The sequence below is a fragment of the Mustela nigripes genome, chromosome 1, assembly GCF_022355385.1.
Source record: "Mustela nigripes isolate SB6536 chromosome 1, MUSNIG.SB6536, whole genome shotgun sequence".
NCBI lineage: Eukaryota > Metazoa > Chordata > Mammalia > Carnivora > Mustelidae > Mustela > Mustela nigripes.
The window spans coordinates 95443291-95456691 of record NC_081557.1 but is presented as its reverse complement, the minus strand read 5'-3'; the positions used below and the strand labels follow the sequence as shown (position 1 = coordinate 95456691).

At 47.5% G+C, this 13401-nt stretch overlaps 1 protein-coding gene across 6 annotated transcripts in view; it reads left to right on the top strand.

Moving 5' to 3' along the window:
* The window catches only part of TTC12 (tetratricopeptide repeat domain 12), a 44051-nt gene that overhangs the window by 7943 nt on the left and 22707 nt on the right, over nucleotides 1-13401 (top strand). For 3 of the 6 annotated variants that reach the window (XM_059416840.1, XM_059416813.1, XM_059416824.1), the window contains exons 3-8: nucleotides 1185-1348; nucleotides 1917-1938; nucleotides 2505-2582; nucleotides 3432-3553; nucleotides 8006-8065; nucleotides 11908-11979. In XM_059416840.1, coding sequence (XP_059272823.1) covers nucleotides 1185-1348; nucleotides 1917-1938; nucleotides 2505-2582; nucleotides 3432-3553; nucleotides 8006-8065; nucleotides 11908-11979 — 518 coding nt within the window. The remainder of the gene's footprint in view (nucleotides 1-1184; nucleotides 1349-1916; nucleotides 1939-2504; nucleotides 2583-3431; nucleotides 3554-8005; nucleotides 8066-11907; nucleotides 11980-13401) is intronic. The other 3 variants (XM_059416856.1, XM_059416849.1, XM_059416832.1) reach the window with 2 other exon arrangements.

Sequence of the window (13401 nt, the reverse complement as noted above, 5' to 3'; positions counted from 1 at the left end):
CGTGTCCGTCTATGAATGAGCACAAAATGAAGTCGTGGTGCAGGTACACAACGGGATATCATTCCTTCATTCATAAAAAGTGGGGAAACCCTAACATTTGTGACAACATGGATGGACCTTGAAAGCACCGCGCTAAGTGAAATAAGTCAGAGGAGACAAATACTTACCTCACTTATACGTGAAATCTAAACAAACTCATAAGGAGATCAGACTGGTGCGGTTACCAGTGGCTGCAGGGGGAATGGGAGGAAGGTGGTCAGAAGGCACAGAGGTGGTTCGAAGTCAGTCCCGGGGATGTGTTGCACAACCCCGTGATTACAGCTGATGCTCCTGTAAGACAGACTGGAAAGTTGTCAAGAAAGTAAATCCTGAGAATTCTCATCGAGAGGTGAAAACTTTCCCCCCCCCCCTTTTTTTTCCTTTTAATCCTATCTATAAGAAAAGATGGATATTAGCTGAACCTATTGTAATCATTTCACAACGCACGTAAATCAGACCACCATGCGGTACGCCCAAAACTTACCCAGTGATGTGCGTCAGTTACGTCTTGGTGAAACTGGAGGGAAAACAAAGAAATGGGGAGATGTTGGTCAAAGCGTACGAACTTCAGTTATAAAATGATTAAGTCCAGGGGATCTATTGTACAACATGGCGACTGTAGTTAATACGGTATTTTATACTGGGGCACCCAGGTGGCGCGTTCAGCTAAGCATCCCGTGCTTGGTTGTGTGTCAAGGCTGTGTTCTCAGGGTCCTGAGATAGAACCCTGCATCAGGCTCCAAGCTCAGTGGGGAGTCTGCTGAAAATTCTCTCTCTCCCTCTCCCCCTGTACTCGCTCACTCTCTAAAATAAATAAATCTTTAAAAAACACTGTATTTTATACTTGAAAGTAAGAGAAAAGATCTTAAATATTCTCAGCACACACATAAATACTGTAATTACATGAGTAGATGGATGTGTTAAGTAACCTTATTGTGGGATCACTTCACAACAGATGCGTGAATCAAATGATCACAGTTGTGTACCTTCGACTTACATGATGTTGTGTGTCCATGATATCCCAACAAAGCCAGAGAAACAAACGTTCTTCCCCGTGAATGTTCTACACCCTCCTTTCTAGTGAACAAAGCCTTTTCCTTTTGAAAACGTCATTTAAATGATTTCACCTCTGATTTCTCCTCCAGCCAGTTTAATCCAAGAGATGAATTCTGATGACCCTCTTGTACAGCAGAAAGCTATCCTGGAGACAGAAAAGAGACTACTGTTTACAGAGGAAGTCCAAGAGGAGGACGGGTGCCGGACCACTCTGAGCAAGACCATGATCAGTCCTCTGCAAGCTCCTCTGGAGGTCTCTTTTTCTATTATGAAGTTACATAAGCAGATACACAGAAGAGGTCTGCCTTGAAGCAGAGGAAGCCACAGTTTAATCTCAGACTCTCTGGGGAGGCTGAATAATCTTTTGTTTTTTTAGATTCACTAGATTTATTTTCCACAAGGAAGTATAAACTCTCATTTTTTTTTCTTTTGTCTTTCTGAGTCATCTTTAAACAATGGGTTTATTTTAATGAAAATTTACCCTCCCCACCCCCTGAGTTTGTGACCAATATTTCAGCTGTACTGTAAAGGTAATGTGTTCTGCCTCAGATTTCCAACTCCTACAGCCCTAGCGGCGGCGGCGGGGGGGTGGGGGTGTCCCTTGACCTGCTCACCTGGTAACAACTGTACCCATAATCCTATCTCCTGATTTAAAGCAAGCCCTATGAATTTGGGGCCCTTTAGTATTGATGGTTAGAGGAAATAACCATACTCCCCACTTGTAATGGATCTGCATTTTGGGATTGTAGACTTACAAATTAGAGAGGGGTTTTTGAAATTTGTTTTTTTGTTTTGTCTTCATGATAACCGGTGCCCTGCAGAATGCAGATGGGATAAGCTCAGGTAAGGACAGCATCTCTCTTCCTAATGTGTATTATTTATTTAGGGTCAGTGTTTATTGCTTGTAGCTTCCAGACCCTTAAATTATAGCCTCTGGGTTTACAAAGAACGGCTCGGCCAATTCTCTTACTAGTCAGAGGGGACAGCACTCAGAGGCTTTTCTGTATTTTGTCCCGGCCAATCTTTTGAAAACTGAATTCAGTTATTCTCTATCACCCAATTTACTCTTAGCTGCTCTAAGGATGTAGGTAGCTTCTCTGTTGCCCAGCTCAGCAGCTCATTATGCTAAATGGAACAAAAAATTCTGCCTTTAAAGAAAAACTCTTTTAAAAGACATAATTCAAATTTGAAGCACAGACATAGCCATCATGTATAATAATACATCACACAGATTACCATTTAATGTCAAATTAAGAAAATGTCATTTAGTTGCTTCAGCATGTGTGTGTGTGTCTACATATATATGCATGAGCTGTGTGGCTCCAAAGCTTTCTTCTGAATTTGAGCTAAAGAACTGATTATAGTATTTGGATTTTTCTCTTTAATACTTGAAATTACTCTGCTGTCAGAAGCCTTTTTGGCATCTATGGAGTTGGATGCAAGAGAACGTGCCAGGAGAAGAAGGGAAAACAAAGTCTTAGCAGATGGTAACTGTCAGTCTTCACTTTTCAAGAACGGGGATGATTCGTGCTAGAAAGATCATGAGTGTGCCTGCTGATCTTTGAGGACAGCGAGATTCCCAGTGAGGGGGTTTGTAACGGGCCAGAAGCAGTGGAACCCGGCCAGGCAGAAACGAGTGGTGTCGGTCCCTGTCTCTGCCGCAACAGGCAGGGAGTGGGACCGAGCCCTCGTCAGCCGCCCCCACCAGACCTCTTTCCAAAGCATCTGGATGGACTTAGCAGAGCAGACCAAGTGTCAGGAGTGGTCCTGGGACAGTAGGGAGGGACAGAAGGGGGAGGTACCCTGGGCTGACCTGAGGAACAGATGAAAAAGTGAAAACGGAAAATGAAACAGGAAAACAAAGGTGTGAGAAGGGAGAGGAGAGATGGAGGGAGGGGGAGACAGGGGTTGTGTGTGGCGGGGGCGGCGCGTGTGCAGGATGTCTCCGGCCCTTGTGCACCCCCCAGCGGTGTGCGTGCTGCAGGTCTGAACACGTCCACGTGTGCTAGCAAGTGACTTGTCAGGCCCTGTTTATGAGACATTCAGTGTGTAGACTTGGTCTTTGTGGCCCGCTTGGAGAGATTCCGAGTTTTGTGCCAGAAACATTTGCTTTTTCTGAGAAGCTCCTTGGGCAACTTGGGACGGGTGTGAGGAAAAAGAGCCCTTAGGAAGTCTGATCGTGAAATGTCTGCGGAGAAGCAAGTGACAGACAGGTCTCCTTTGGACTGATGGAAGCTATGTTCTCCAAAGTAGAATTGCGAAGTCAGAGGAATAAAGTAGGCGAGAATTTTCCAGTGAGTGGGGAGACCTCACCTGTGCGACTTCTGTTCCCCCAGCCCTAAAAGAAAAGGGGAATGAAGCCTTCGCCAGAGGGGACTATGAAGCAGCCATCGTGTGCTACAGCAAGGGTCTGGACAAGCTGAAGGACATGAAGGTGCTCTACACCAACAGGGCCCAGGTCAGTGAGCCAACACTGTGTCCGTGCTGTTTTCTCAGGGGACAGTAGCCACGGAAATTGTGAAAGCAAACATGAGACTGATGGTAGCCGTGGTGTGCCTGTCAGTGTTTAGCTGCCGACTGTGGTTGGGGGCTAGTGGGAGTCGATCTGTAGGGACCATTTGCCACTGTCCGTGGTGTCAGCGCTCTCGCCACGGTCCAGTTTCAAGCCACCAACTTGCAGTGGTGGGAGGAGGACTTGGGAAGAGCTGCGCACAACCAGCCCTGTGCGTGGTCTGAGTCAGCTCGCACACATCACTGAGGGCAAAGCGTGAAGGAAACCACCTCTGAGAACTGCTCCTGCTGTCGCTGGGTTTGGCCAGACCCCATTGCTGGTAGGCTTACTCATTGTATCGGTCCCTGTAGAAGTAAGATTCCGTGCCCCAGGTCGGCTGGACAGCTGATGGGCTTAGACCCAGTTTCTCAGAAATGCTGAGTTTCCGAACTCCCTCATCTCTCCATTTTATATTACAGAGAAGCTCAATTTCGTGGAACACCAGGTCAAAACCATCACGCAGTTGTTTATAATCTCCTAGTTAATGAAGGGACGAGGTTGATAGTTCTCAGGTGCAACAAAACATCACGTATGGCCTTATCGTTAAAAGCCCTTGAGCCTGTGTGTGGCCAAGCTCCCTGTTGCTTAGACCTGGAAAAGTGGCAGCTCCTTGGGCATGATTATCTGATGGTCAGAAGATGTCAGCAGGACCTGTGCAAGCTGCACTTGACACCGTGTCATTGACGGGAGGAGCCCTCATCAGCACCAATTTCTGTAACTTGGGATCAAGGATGTCCTGCTGTGGGAGTTTGAGGAAGAATGTCGAAAGCAAGAAACTGGACGTTTGGAGGCCAAAAAGTCCAGGGAGTGATGGTGATTTAATGATAAATAAATCCAAGCACAGAGTAACCTCAATAGTTCAGCGGTTTGGGTAAATCAGACTAGAGTTGAGCGCCACTTACTTGGCCCTGTTTCTGGAGAAAAATCTAGTGGAGTTAAGAAATCGGTAAATCAAATGTCCAGAGGTTGGCCTAGCGGTGTACACGTCATCACCCTAATGAGATTCTAAACTTTCCATTGACTTCCCCTCCCCATGCTTTATTTATAATAGATGATTAATAAATTCTTGTTAAGTTACATAACACTGGGGGAACAATAAGTCTATTTAAGGGAATTAAGTTTCTTTTGACACTTTGAAAGAAGCGTTCAAATGCAAGAAATTAACATAATAATAATAATTCGTTTTTTTACTTTTTACCAGATTTGGTCTCCAAAACATTTACCTATTGATGCTTTTTCAGTCTTGTTACTTTGAAGTTATTTGAAAGTAGTAAAACTGACTTGCTTTTAAAATGTTATGTAATTCAGACTTATATCTAATTCAGATGGCCTGTACCCCAACCCATCTAAATTAGTTACATTTTTACTGTACTCAAGTTTCAGCAGCACTTTGATTAGGTTCTGGAGAATCACATTAAGAATGGGTGTGGAGGCGCGCCTGGGTGGCTCAGTGGGTTAAAGCCTCTGCCTTCCGCTCAGGTCATGATCCCAGGGTCCTGGGATCGAGCCCCGCATCCAGCTCTCTGCTCATCAGGGAGCCTGCTTCTTCCTCTCTCTCTCTCTGCCTGTCTCTCTGCCTACTTGTGATCTCTGTCTGTCAAATAAATAAATAAAATCTTTAAAAAAAAAAAAAAAAAAGAATGGGTGTGGATAGGGACACCTGAATGGCTCAGTCGGTTAAGCATCTGCCTTTGGTTTAGGTTGTGATCCCAGAGTCTGGGATCGAGTCCCACACGAGGCTTATTGCTCAGCAGGATGCCTGCTTCTCCCTCTGCCTGCTACTCCACCTGCTTGTGCTTTCTCTCTCTGACACATAAATAAAATAAAATCTTAAAAAAAAAAAAAAAGAAAGGAACGGGTGTGGATAAAAATAAGCTAAATGTAGTGAAAAGCTTTGGGAGAGTAATTCTTCCCAGCTTTCCCGAAGAGAAAGCTTATTCAGAGACAAATAAATACAAAATGTGCTGCCTGGTGTTACGAACCACCAAATCACCATTGACTATTTTTAAAATGCCTCCCCTGTTTGCATGCAGCATTAGAAAACACTTAATAAGGACCCTGTGAATTGAGTGTTGCTACTTGCTAGAGGAAAAAAACTACCCTTTCATCGCTCTGTTTTTCTCCTGGGGTTAATGTTATGATCAATAGATTGCTGGTGTAATTTAGAAAAATCAGGCATTTAATTGCCATTTGAAAAACAGTTCTTTTTAAAATGTGGAAAAGCAGAAGAGAATAGGGAATTTATAGGGTGTTGAATCCAAGCCTTAAAAAAAGAAAAAGGAAAAAAGAAAAGAATAAGTAAAGGCTGTGTAGAGAAACTGTTGAAGCCCACGTATGCATTTTCAGTCTGTATGTCTCCTGAATAACAATGTCACGAAATTGTGGCTCCGTTTGCCTAAAAGGATGCTAGTCTCCTCCTCACATCCTCTGACTTTCAAATGAAACCCCAAGCCCCGAGGGAAAGGATGGTGCTTTATGGACCAGACAGTTCAAAACATCGTCCTCTTCAATTAGTACAGAACCTGAGTTAATGAAAGCACCACAGGGCAGCTTTCCTTTCTTGGAAGGACTTGGACTTGGTTAGCCCACTAGTGCCAGCTCCCTCCTCGGTTGGGATGAATGCTTACATCCCTCATGAGTCACCACACTGACCCTGTGATTGGCTTGATCATGTAAATATCCCTGCAGAGTTACAGGTAAGAATGTCACCCTGCCCTGGGACAGTTTTGCTCAGGGGCAAACCTACACATGAATCAGCTCTAGGTGGGGTGACTGATGAGGACTCTGGGAAAACCTCTTATCCTCCAGGTGCCTCGTTTTCCTTTTTTACACCAGGTGTGATCATTGCCGCTTCCCGAGAACTTTCCAACAGAAGAGCGCTTAAAGCCTGTTTAGTTCAACTTGATACGTTATTCACCGCCTATTGTGACCAGTCATTCATTCGGAAGTGGAGTAGCCAGTGCGTTTGCTGGGACACAGCCCTCCCTTACTTTCTGTGCCATGAGGCCTTCAGTGTAGATTGGGTGGATCCCAGCATCCGGAGTCAAGTCTTGATTTTCAAGATGTCCACCCCACTCTAGGGGATCCCAAAAAAGGTCCCCAGAGCTTTTGGCACCGATGGATCGTAGTGATGGTCTGACTCTTAAATGTCAGCCCATCACCCATTTTGCTTTCTTCTTGCTGTACTTATGAGGAAGGAAGCAGAACTTTATCTTTTTTGAGTAACCACTTTATTGAGATGCAATTGACATAACATGCATTTCGCCCATTTAAATATACAATTCATTTTTTTTTTTTTTAGTATATTCACAGAGCTGTGCAACCGTTGCCATAACCGGTTCTAAAACATTTTCACGATCCCAAAAAGAAACCGCATACACTTTAAGTGGTGCCACCTTCCCCCAGTCCTCGTTCACCCCTACCCTCAGTCTTAGGCAACCACGAATCGACTTTCTGTCTCCATACATTTGCCTGTCCGGGACATTTCATATAAATGAAGTCATGCGGAATTTTTCCTTTTGTCTGGCTTCTTTCTTGCAACATGCTTCCCAGGCTCACCCATGTTGTAGGGTTTACCCGTGCTTCGTTCCTTTTTATGACCAACTAATACACCACTGCAGGATGGACCCTGTCTTATTTATCCATTCATCAGTTGATGGACGTTTGAACTGTTTCTGTTTTTGGCTTTTGTGAATAATGCTGCTGTGAGCATTTGCCCAGAAGTTTTTATGTGCGCGTATGTGTGCCCCGAAGAGTGGCTTGATCATAGGGCTGCTCTGTGTTTAACTCTTTCAAGAACCGCCAGACTGTCTACCACAGTGGCCACACCACTCTACGCTCCCACCAGCTGTGTCTGCGGGTTCGGATTTTTCAGCACTCTCTCCAACGCTTACTGTCATCTTTTTGATTCCCTTTGTCATCTGATTTCCTTCTGGAACATCCGCAGTGAGATAGACCCTAGAAGCCAGCTCTTCCTTTGTAGAGGGATTTAATGTGCTAGGTATTTTCTTTGGCCTTTCCAGATCCTTCTGTGCCCTGGGGGACTGACCTCCGTGGACCTGTCCCCTGACTTCCCGGCTCCCTAACTTGCGTTTGGACTCAGCCAGTGAGATCAGAAGGAAGGAAGAAAGTGAGAGTGAGGGCACTCATTCTCTCACCTGCAACTCTCCTAAAGGCCCCAGCTCCCGCTCAGCAGTGCCGTTCACAAAGCTGTCCTCTCCCGTTAGTCTGTGGCTCGTCCTGCCCCTTTAGGTCTGGCAGCAGTACCGGCTGTCCATGGTCGCCAGCCCTGGGCTTCGGTAACCTTCCCGCAGGTTGCCGCAGAATTACATATAAATATAGCCCTTTGTGTCATTTTAGGCTTATCTAAAACTCGGGGACTACCAAAAGGCAGTCGTGGATTGCGAGTGGGCTCTGAAGGTAAGAAGGGATCCTCTTCCACGGGACGGAGTTGGGCTCGCCGGGGGTCTGGGTCCTGAAGTGAATGCGGGAGAGTGGCCAGTGGTTTGTGGCAGGCCGGGGTCTGAGCTCTGCTGTCCGGCCCCGACCTTCCTTATCTCTAGTGGGGGCCCGTGGCGTAGCTGTGAAGGTCACGGCGACCGAGCTCATAGTGAGGACTGCGGAGAAGTAGCTGTTCGTGCTGCGTTTTCAGGGTTTGCACTGCAAGGGCTCACCGTTCACAGCATTCGGGCCACCCCTCCTTCCTTATTCCCTCCTGAGAGGGTGAGCAAGGGAAACTGGGCTGAACTGGAAACTCACCTTTACTAATAATGGTCTATAAAAAATTCCAAAATGGACATATGGGGTGCGTGATTTCTTTATCCCTTAGGAGACACAGAATGTCCACAAATCCCGTCTCATCACATCGTTACATTCTTAAAGCTACAACAACTGCCCCAGCCCATGAGATCGGGCTCTTCACAGCCCCAACATAGGCCCCCCACCTGCTTTGTCACTTGATGTGATCTGCTGTGTTCTCTACCACCATTCTGTAAGAGAAGAGAGAGGCAAGGGCGTTTTCCCACGATTACAGCGCAAGCCACGGTTTGCTGCATGCTGGCCACAAGCCTTACGACGTGCTAGTCTGTTCTCTTCAGTACCACAATTATCCTTGTTTTTCTGGCAAGGAAACCGAGCCTCAGAGATTAAGTAAGCTGTGCAGAATCATGTAGCTAACGTTGGTCGAAACGTAAGCCAGTGCTCTACATTGCCTGCCCTGTACAGCTTCTCCACTGGATCCTGAAAGCCCACAGCCCTGCGTGTGGACCTTGTTCCTTCTGTGGGAGAAACCAGAGCTCCTGGTACGGCGTCCAGGAGTATCTGTTCTGATCTGAAAAGGACCAAGAGGAGGTCATGCTGTTTCATGCGGATTAGGATAACCCACTGGCCTAGTCCCAGTTGTTAAATGAAGCACAATGTAATAATTAACGACACCAAAGCAAAGGAGGCCCAACAAAGCTGACGTTCGAGAGCTCTGATACTTGGCAGCCAGTCTTGTGAGATGCCGGTGAGGCTCCCTGTCGAAGAGGCTTGGGTAACAAGTTGGAGCCATAGGGGAAAATGCAGAAGGAGCTCTCGACACTAGCAATGGTTGGCTCTGTGTCAAAGCCGTGATGTAGAAGTTTCACTCTTTTTAAAAGTAATACATCAATAACGCACGTCAGTGTATTCGTTATTAATAGTCTTCGTACTTTCATGCCAATTTAATATTTTTGACACTTTTGAATGCGTGGAGACAAGCTCATGCGATGGTATTTCAAGACTGATGCTCCTCGTCAGGGAAGCTAAGGCGGCGAAGCTGGCTTCAGTTAGGATCAGAATCTTCCTTTGTGGGCAGAGCTCTCTCTGCACGACATAATCCATCTTTCTCTGAAAACAGGACTCCTTTTAAGGGGTTCTGGGGTTCACCTGAGAAAGCCTTTGTGAGTGTTTACCCGTTACCTGAGGAGACAGGTCAGGCAGTGAGACATCCATCCAGGCCCCCTGCGTCAGCATCCGAGGGGGGCCGAGTCCCAGCGATGCCCCCTCACCGTGACGCACAGTGGCTCGGACAGGGCTCTGAGACCACCGGCTTGTGCTGCCCCCAGCGTAACCCGATGCTCTGCCCACGAAGGACCAGTGGGCGTTTGACTTTCATGGGCCTCTGCTCTGGCCTTTCCTTTCCCTTGGCCCATTCCCTTCTTGCCCTCTTGACCTCATCGTTTGCGGATTCTCCAGGGCTCACTCCCCGGCTCCCTGCATGCCTTCTCTCTACAGCTTCTCCCTCGGAGCTCTCGTCTCCTCTCCGGGGTCCAGCTGGCCCTCAGACCCCCTTCCCTGTCTCCACCTCCCGGGGCCCCAGGGGTGCACATCAGCTGCCTCCCGCAGGCCCCCATTTGACTGTCTGGGCCCACTGGAACCACGCTGCGTCTCCCTCCTCCCCTCCACCTTCCCTGCCCCCTGCCCTGACTTAACCTCTTTCTGTTAATGACACACGTTGTCTTCGGGTACCGGACCCAAACCTGTGACCTGACATCCTCCTCCCCGTCGTCCTCCTTTAGCGACTGTCTGTGACCCAGCTCTGGCATCCGCGCTTGCCTCGCCCCGCCACCACACTGAGGCTCACCCCTCATTCCGTGCGACTGCCTTGCTTCTCTCACTTGTCCCCCTGCCTCTCCCGCCTCGAGTTGGCTCTGCACGCTGCCTTCAGAGCAACTTTCCTGTGCGCCCTGCTGTTCACCGCCCTCCCCCAGGCTGGCATCCAGGGCCTCCGTGTGGAACAACTGTCTGGCTCACCCCTTCCAGCCGGACCCACCCCTACCCCGATGCTTGCCCTCGGCCTGGCCGGAAGCCCCCTGTCCTCTCCCATCCCCCGGCCTTGCTCTGCCCATGCTCCCTCCTTCCTTCTCTCTTCACCTCTTCATAGCCGGGAAGACCCAGCTCAAATGCCTCATCTGCCCGCCCTTTGTGAAGCCATGCTGCCTCACCGTGGATTTCCCTCTCCTCAACTTCTAGAGCACTTTTCTGAGGAACAGTTGCTGTAGTTCGAGGCCTCTGGGACCTGGAGTCAGATGGCCAGATTTTAAACCCCACCCCTGCCGCTCCAGCCTCTAGTTTCCTCACCTGTACGATGGGGATAATGATCGCGTGGACTCCACAGAGCTGTTAGAAGGCGAATCGGAGATAACCCGTACGAACCGCCTGGCAAGGACTGGATGATGCGGTCCTCTTGTCATCACTGCCTTTCCCTTGGCAGCACGTCAGGAAAAGATGCTCACGAGGACGCACCTGTGAAGGCCTCTCCACATACAACAGTCCCCTCTGCCTCTTCTGTCACTGCCTGTCATTTCTTTCAGTCATCCCCTTTGCTCTGAAATGGACGGCTGCTCTTCAGGCCCATGTCCCACTTCTGGGGAGAAGCCAGCCAGGAATTCACCCAGGAGTGTTTAGAATCTTCAACTTGCACTCTAGGCCCCGGGGAGGGTATCCTTGGCACAATGCCTCACACATAAAAGGGTTCGACTAATTAACTGGATGTTATAAGTTGTAGTTGGCATCTTTGTTCCAAGTCAGTCCATCTCTCCAGAGTTGTAATAATTAGGGGTAGGCAGGTGCAGGGGCCCCTGTGCAAAGGCCGTGGCCTCACATAAGTTCCGATCCTGCCTTCTGATGGGGGCTTCCTCCTGATCAAGTGACAAGAACATAAGTTCTCGGGATATGCATGCGGTTTATTTCAGGGGAGGAACTTGCTAGGCCCACTAAGACGTCACGGTCACCTCAGCTGTTGACCCAGAGTGGACATCATCTCTTCTAATAAACCAGCGGTCCTCAAGCCTGCCTGCATGCCTGCCTTTCCTGGGGGGCTTACAAAATTATTGCTGCCTGGGCCCTACCCCAGAAGATAATTTTTAACGGGCACAGGGTTCAGCGTGGCCTCGCGGGTTCTGATAAGCATCCCCAGTGATTCTAATGTTTGGGTGAGGTCAAGAGCTCTTCTAAAGTAAGGGTTTCTGGTTTGTCTCCTGATTGAGTCTCATTAAATGGAAGTGAAGACCGGCAAGGATTATTAATTAATTTGATACAGAGCTTGCTTGTGCATCCAGGCTCCTCACAGGCTTCAATTAGTTTGGCCATAGAGGTACAGAAAAGTTCTCACTGTCAACCCTAATGGCTGTCCTGACAGCCCGCGTTCTGCCTTCTCTCTACTTAGCTGGGCAGTTAGGGGAGTGGCTCATGACTTCAGACCTTCTGAAACATCTGATCAGTCATTCTCTTTTATGCAGTGTGATGAAAAATGCACAAAAGCCTATTTCCACATGGGAAAAGCCCACCTGGCCCTGAAGAACTACAGTGTGGTAAGTGCTGAGAGGAGCGAACACGCGATCACAGAGCAAGGCCTCAGATCTCCTCAGAGAAGAACCACATTCCTCCAAAGCGAATTAGATACTAGGCCACCTTCTAGGATTTTCTGAGGTGGCTCTTACAGTCTTTGAGTTGGGAAGGACATTGGGTGTCCTCCAGGACAGCCCCACCTGCCCGAGAATCCCTTCTGCAGTGTCTCGGACCAGTGTTCTGTTGGCCCCGGGAAGAGCGTCTCTGGAGAGACTAACACAAAATTCACTCCTAATCTCATCACCCCAGAGTAACCATGTAGCTGTATTTACGCACTAAGCTGTTCTGTATTGTTAAGAGCAGCTTTGTTGAGATCCCCGATTCACACACCAAACAGTTCATTTGCGGGAAATACACAGTTCAGTGGGTTTTCCTGTATTCAGAGACGTGCAGCCCTCACCGCACTCAGCTTTAGAACATTTTTGTCCCCCAAAAAGCCCTATTCCCACTGGTAGTACTCCCCTTCTTTCCACCCCCCCTCAACCCGGGCATCTGCTAATCAACCTCTGTGTGTTCTAGACTCTTCTTATAAGTAGAATTATACGACATGCTGTCTTTTGTGGCTCTCTCTTTCACTTAGTGTAATGTTTTAGGGGTCCTCCATGTTGTAGCATCTAACAGTACCTTGTTCCTTTTATTGCTGGGTAATATTCCATTGTATCGATAATCTACATTTTATTTAACCCTTCCTCGGTTGGCGAACATGAGGGCTATTATGAATATCCACGTACAAGGTTTTGTGTGGAGATATGTGCACAGTCCACCTGAGGATGTACGAGGGACTGCTGAGGCCTATGGTAATCGTGTGTTTAACCTTCGGAGGACCTGCCAGAGGGTTTCCCCAAGTGGCTACACCATTTTCATGCCCATCAGCCGTATGTGCTTTCAGTTTCTCGACATCCTGAGCGATACTCTTATCTCTTCTTGATTACAGCCATCCTAGTGTGTGAGAAGCTTAACTCCTTGTTTGGATTTGCATTTCCTTGATGGCTAATTATGTGGAGTCTGTTTTCTTGTGGCTTGTTGGCCCTTTGTATATCCTCTTTGGAGAAAGGTCTCTTCAGATCCTTTGCCTATTTTTTAGGTTATTTGCATTTTTATATTTTATTTTTACTCGGTTATTTGCATTTTTATATTAAGTAAACAGTACTTTATATGCAGGCCCCTTATTCAACAAGTGATTTTCAAATATTTTCTTTCACTCTCTATGTTGTCCTTTCACTTTCTTGACTGTGTCCTTTGTAACACAAAAAAAATTGTTTAATTTTGATGAAGGCTAAATTATTTATTTTTTTCCTGTGATTGCTTATATTTTTGGTGTCATATCTAAGAAATCATTGTCTAATCCAAGATTTACTTCTGTGTCTGATTCTCTGTATGGCTTT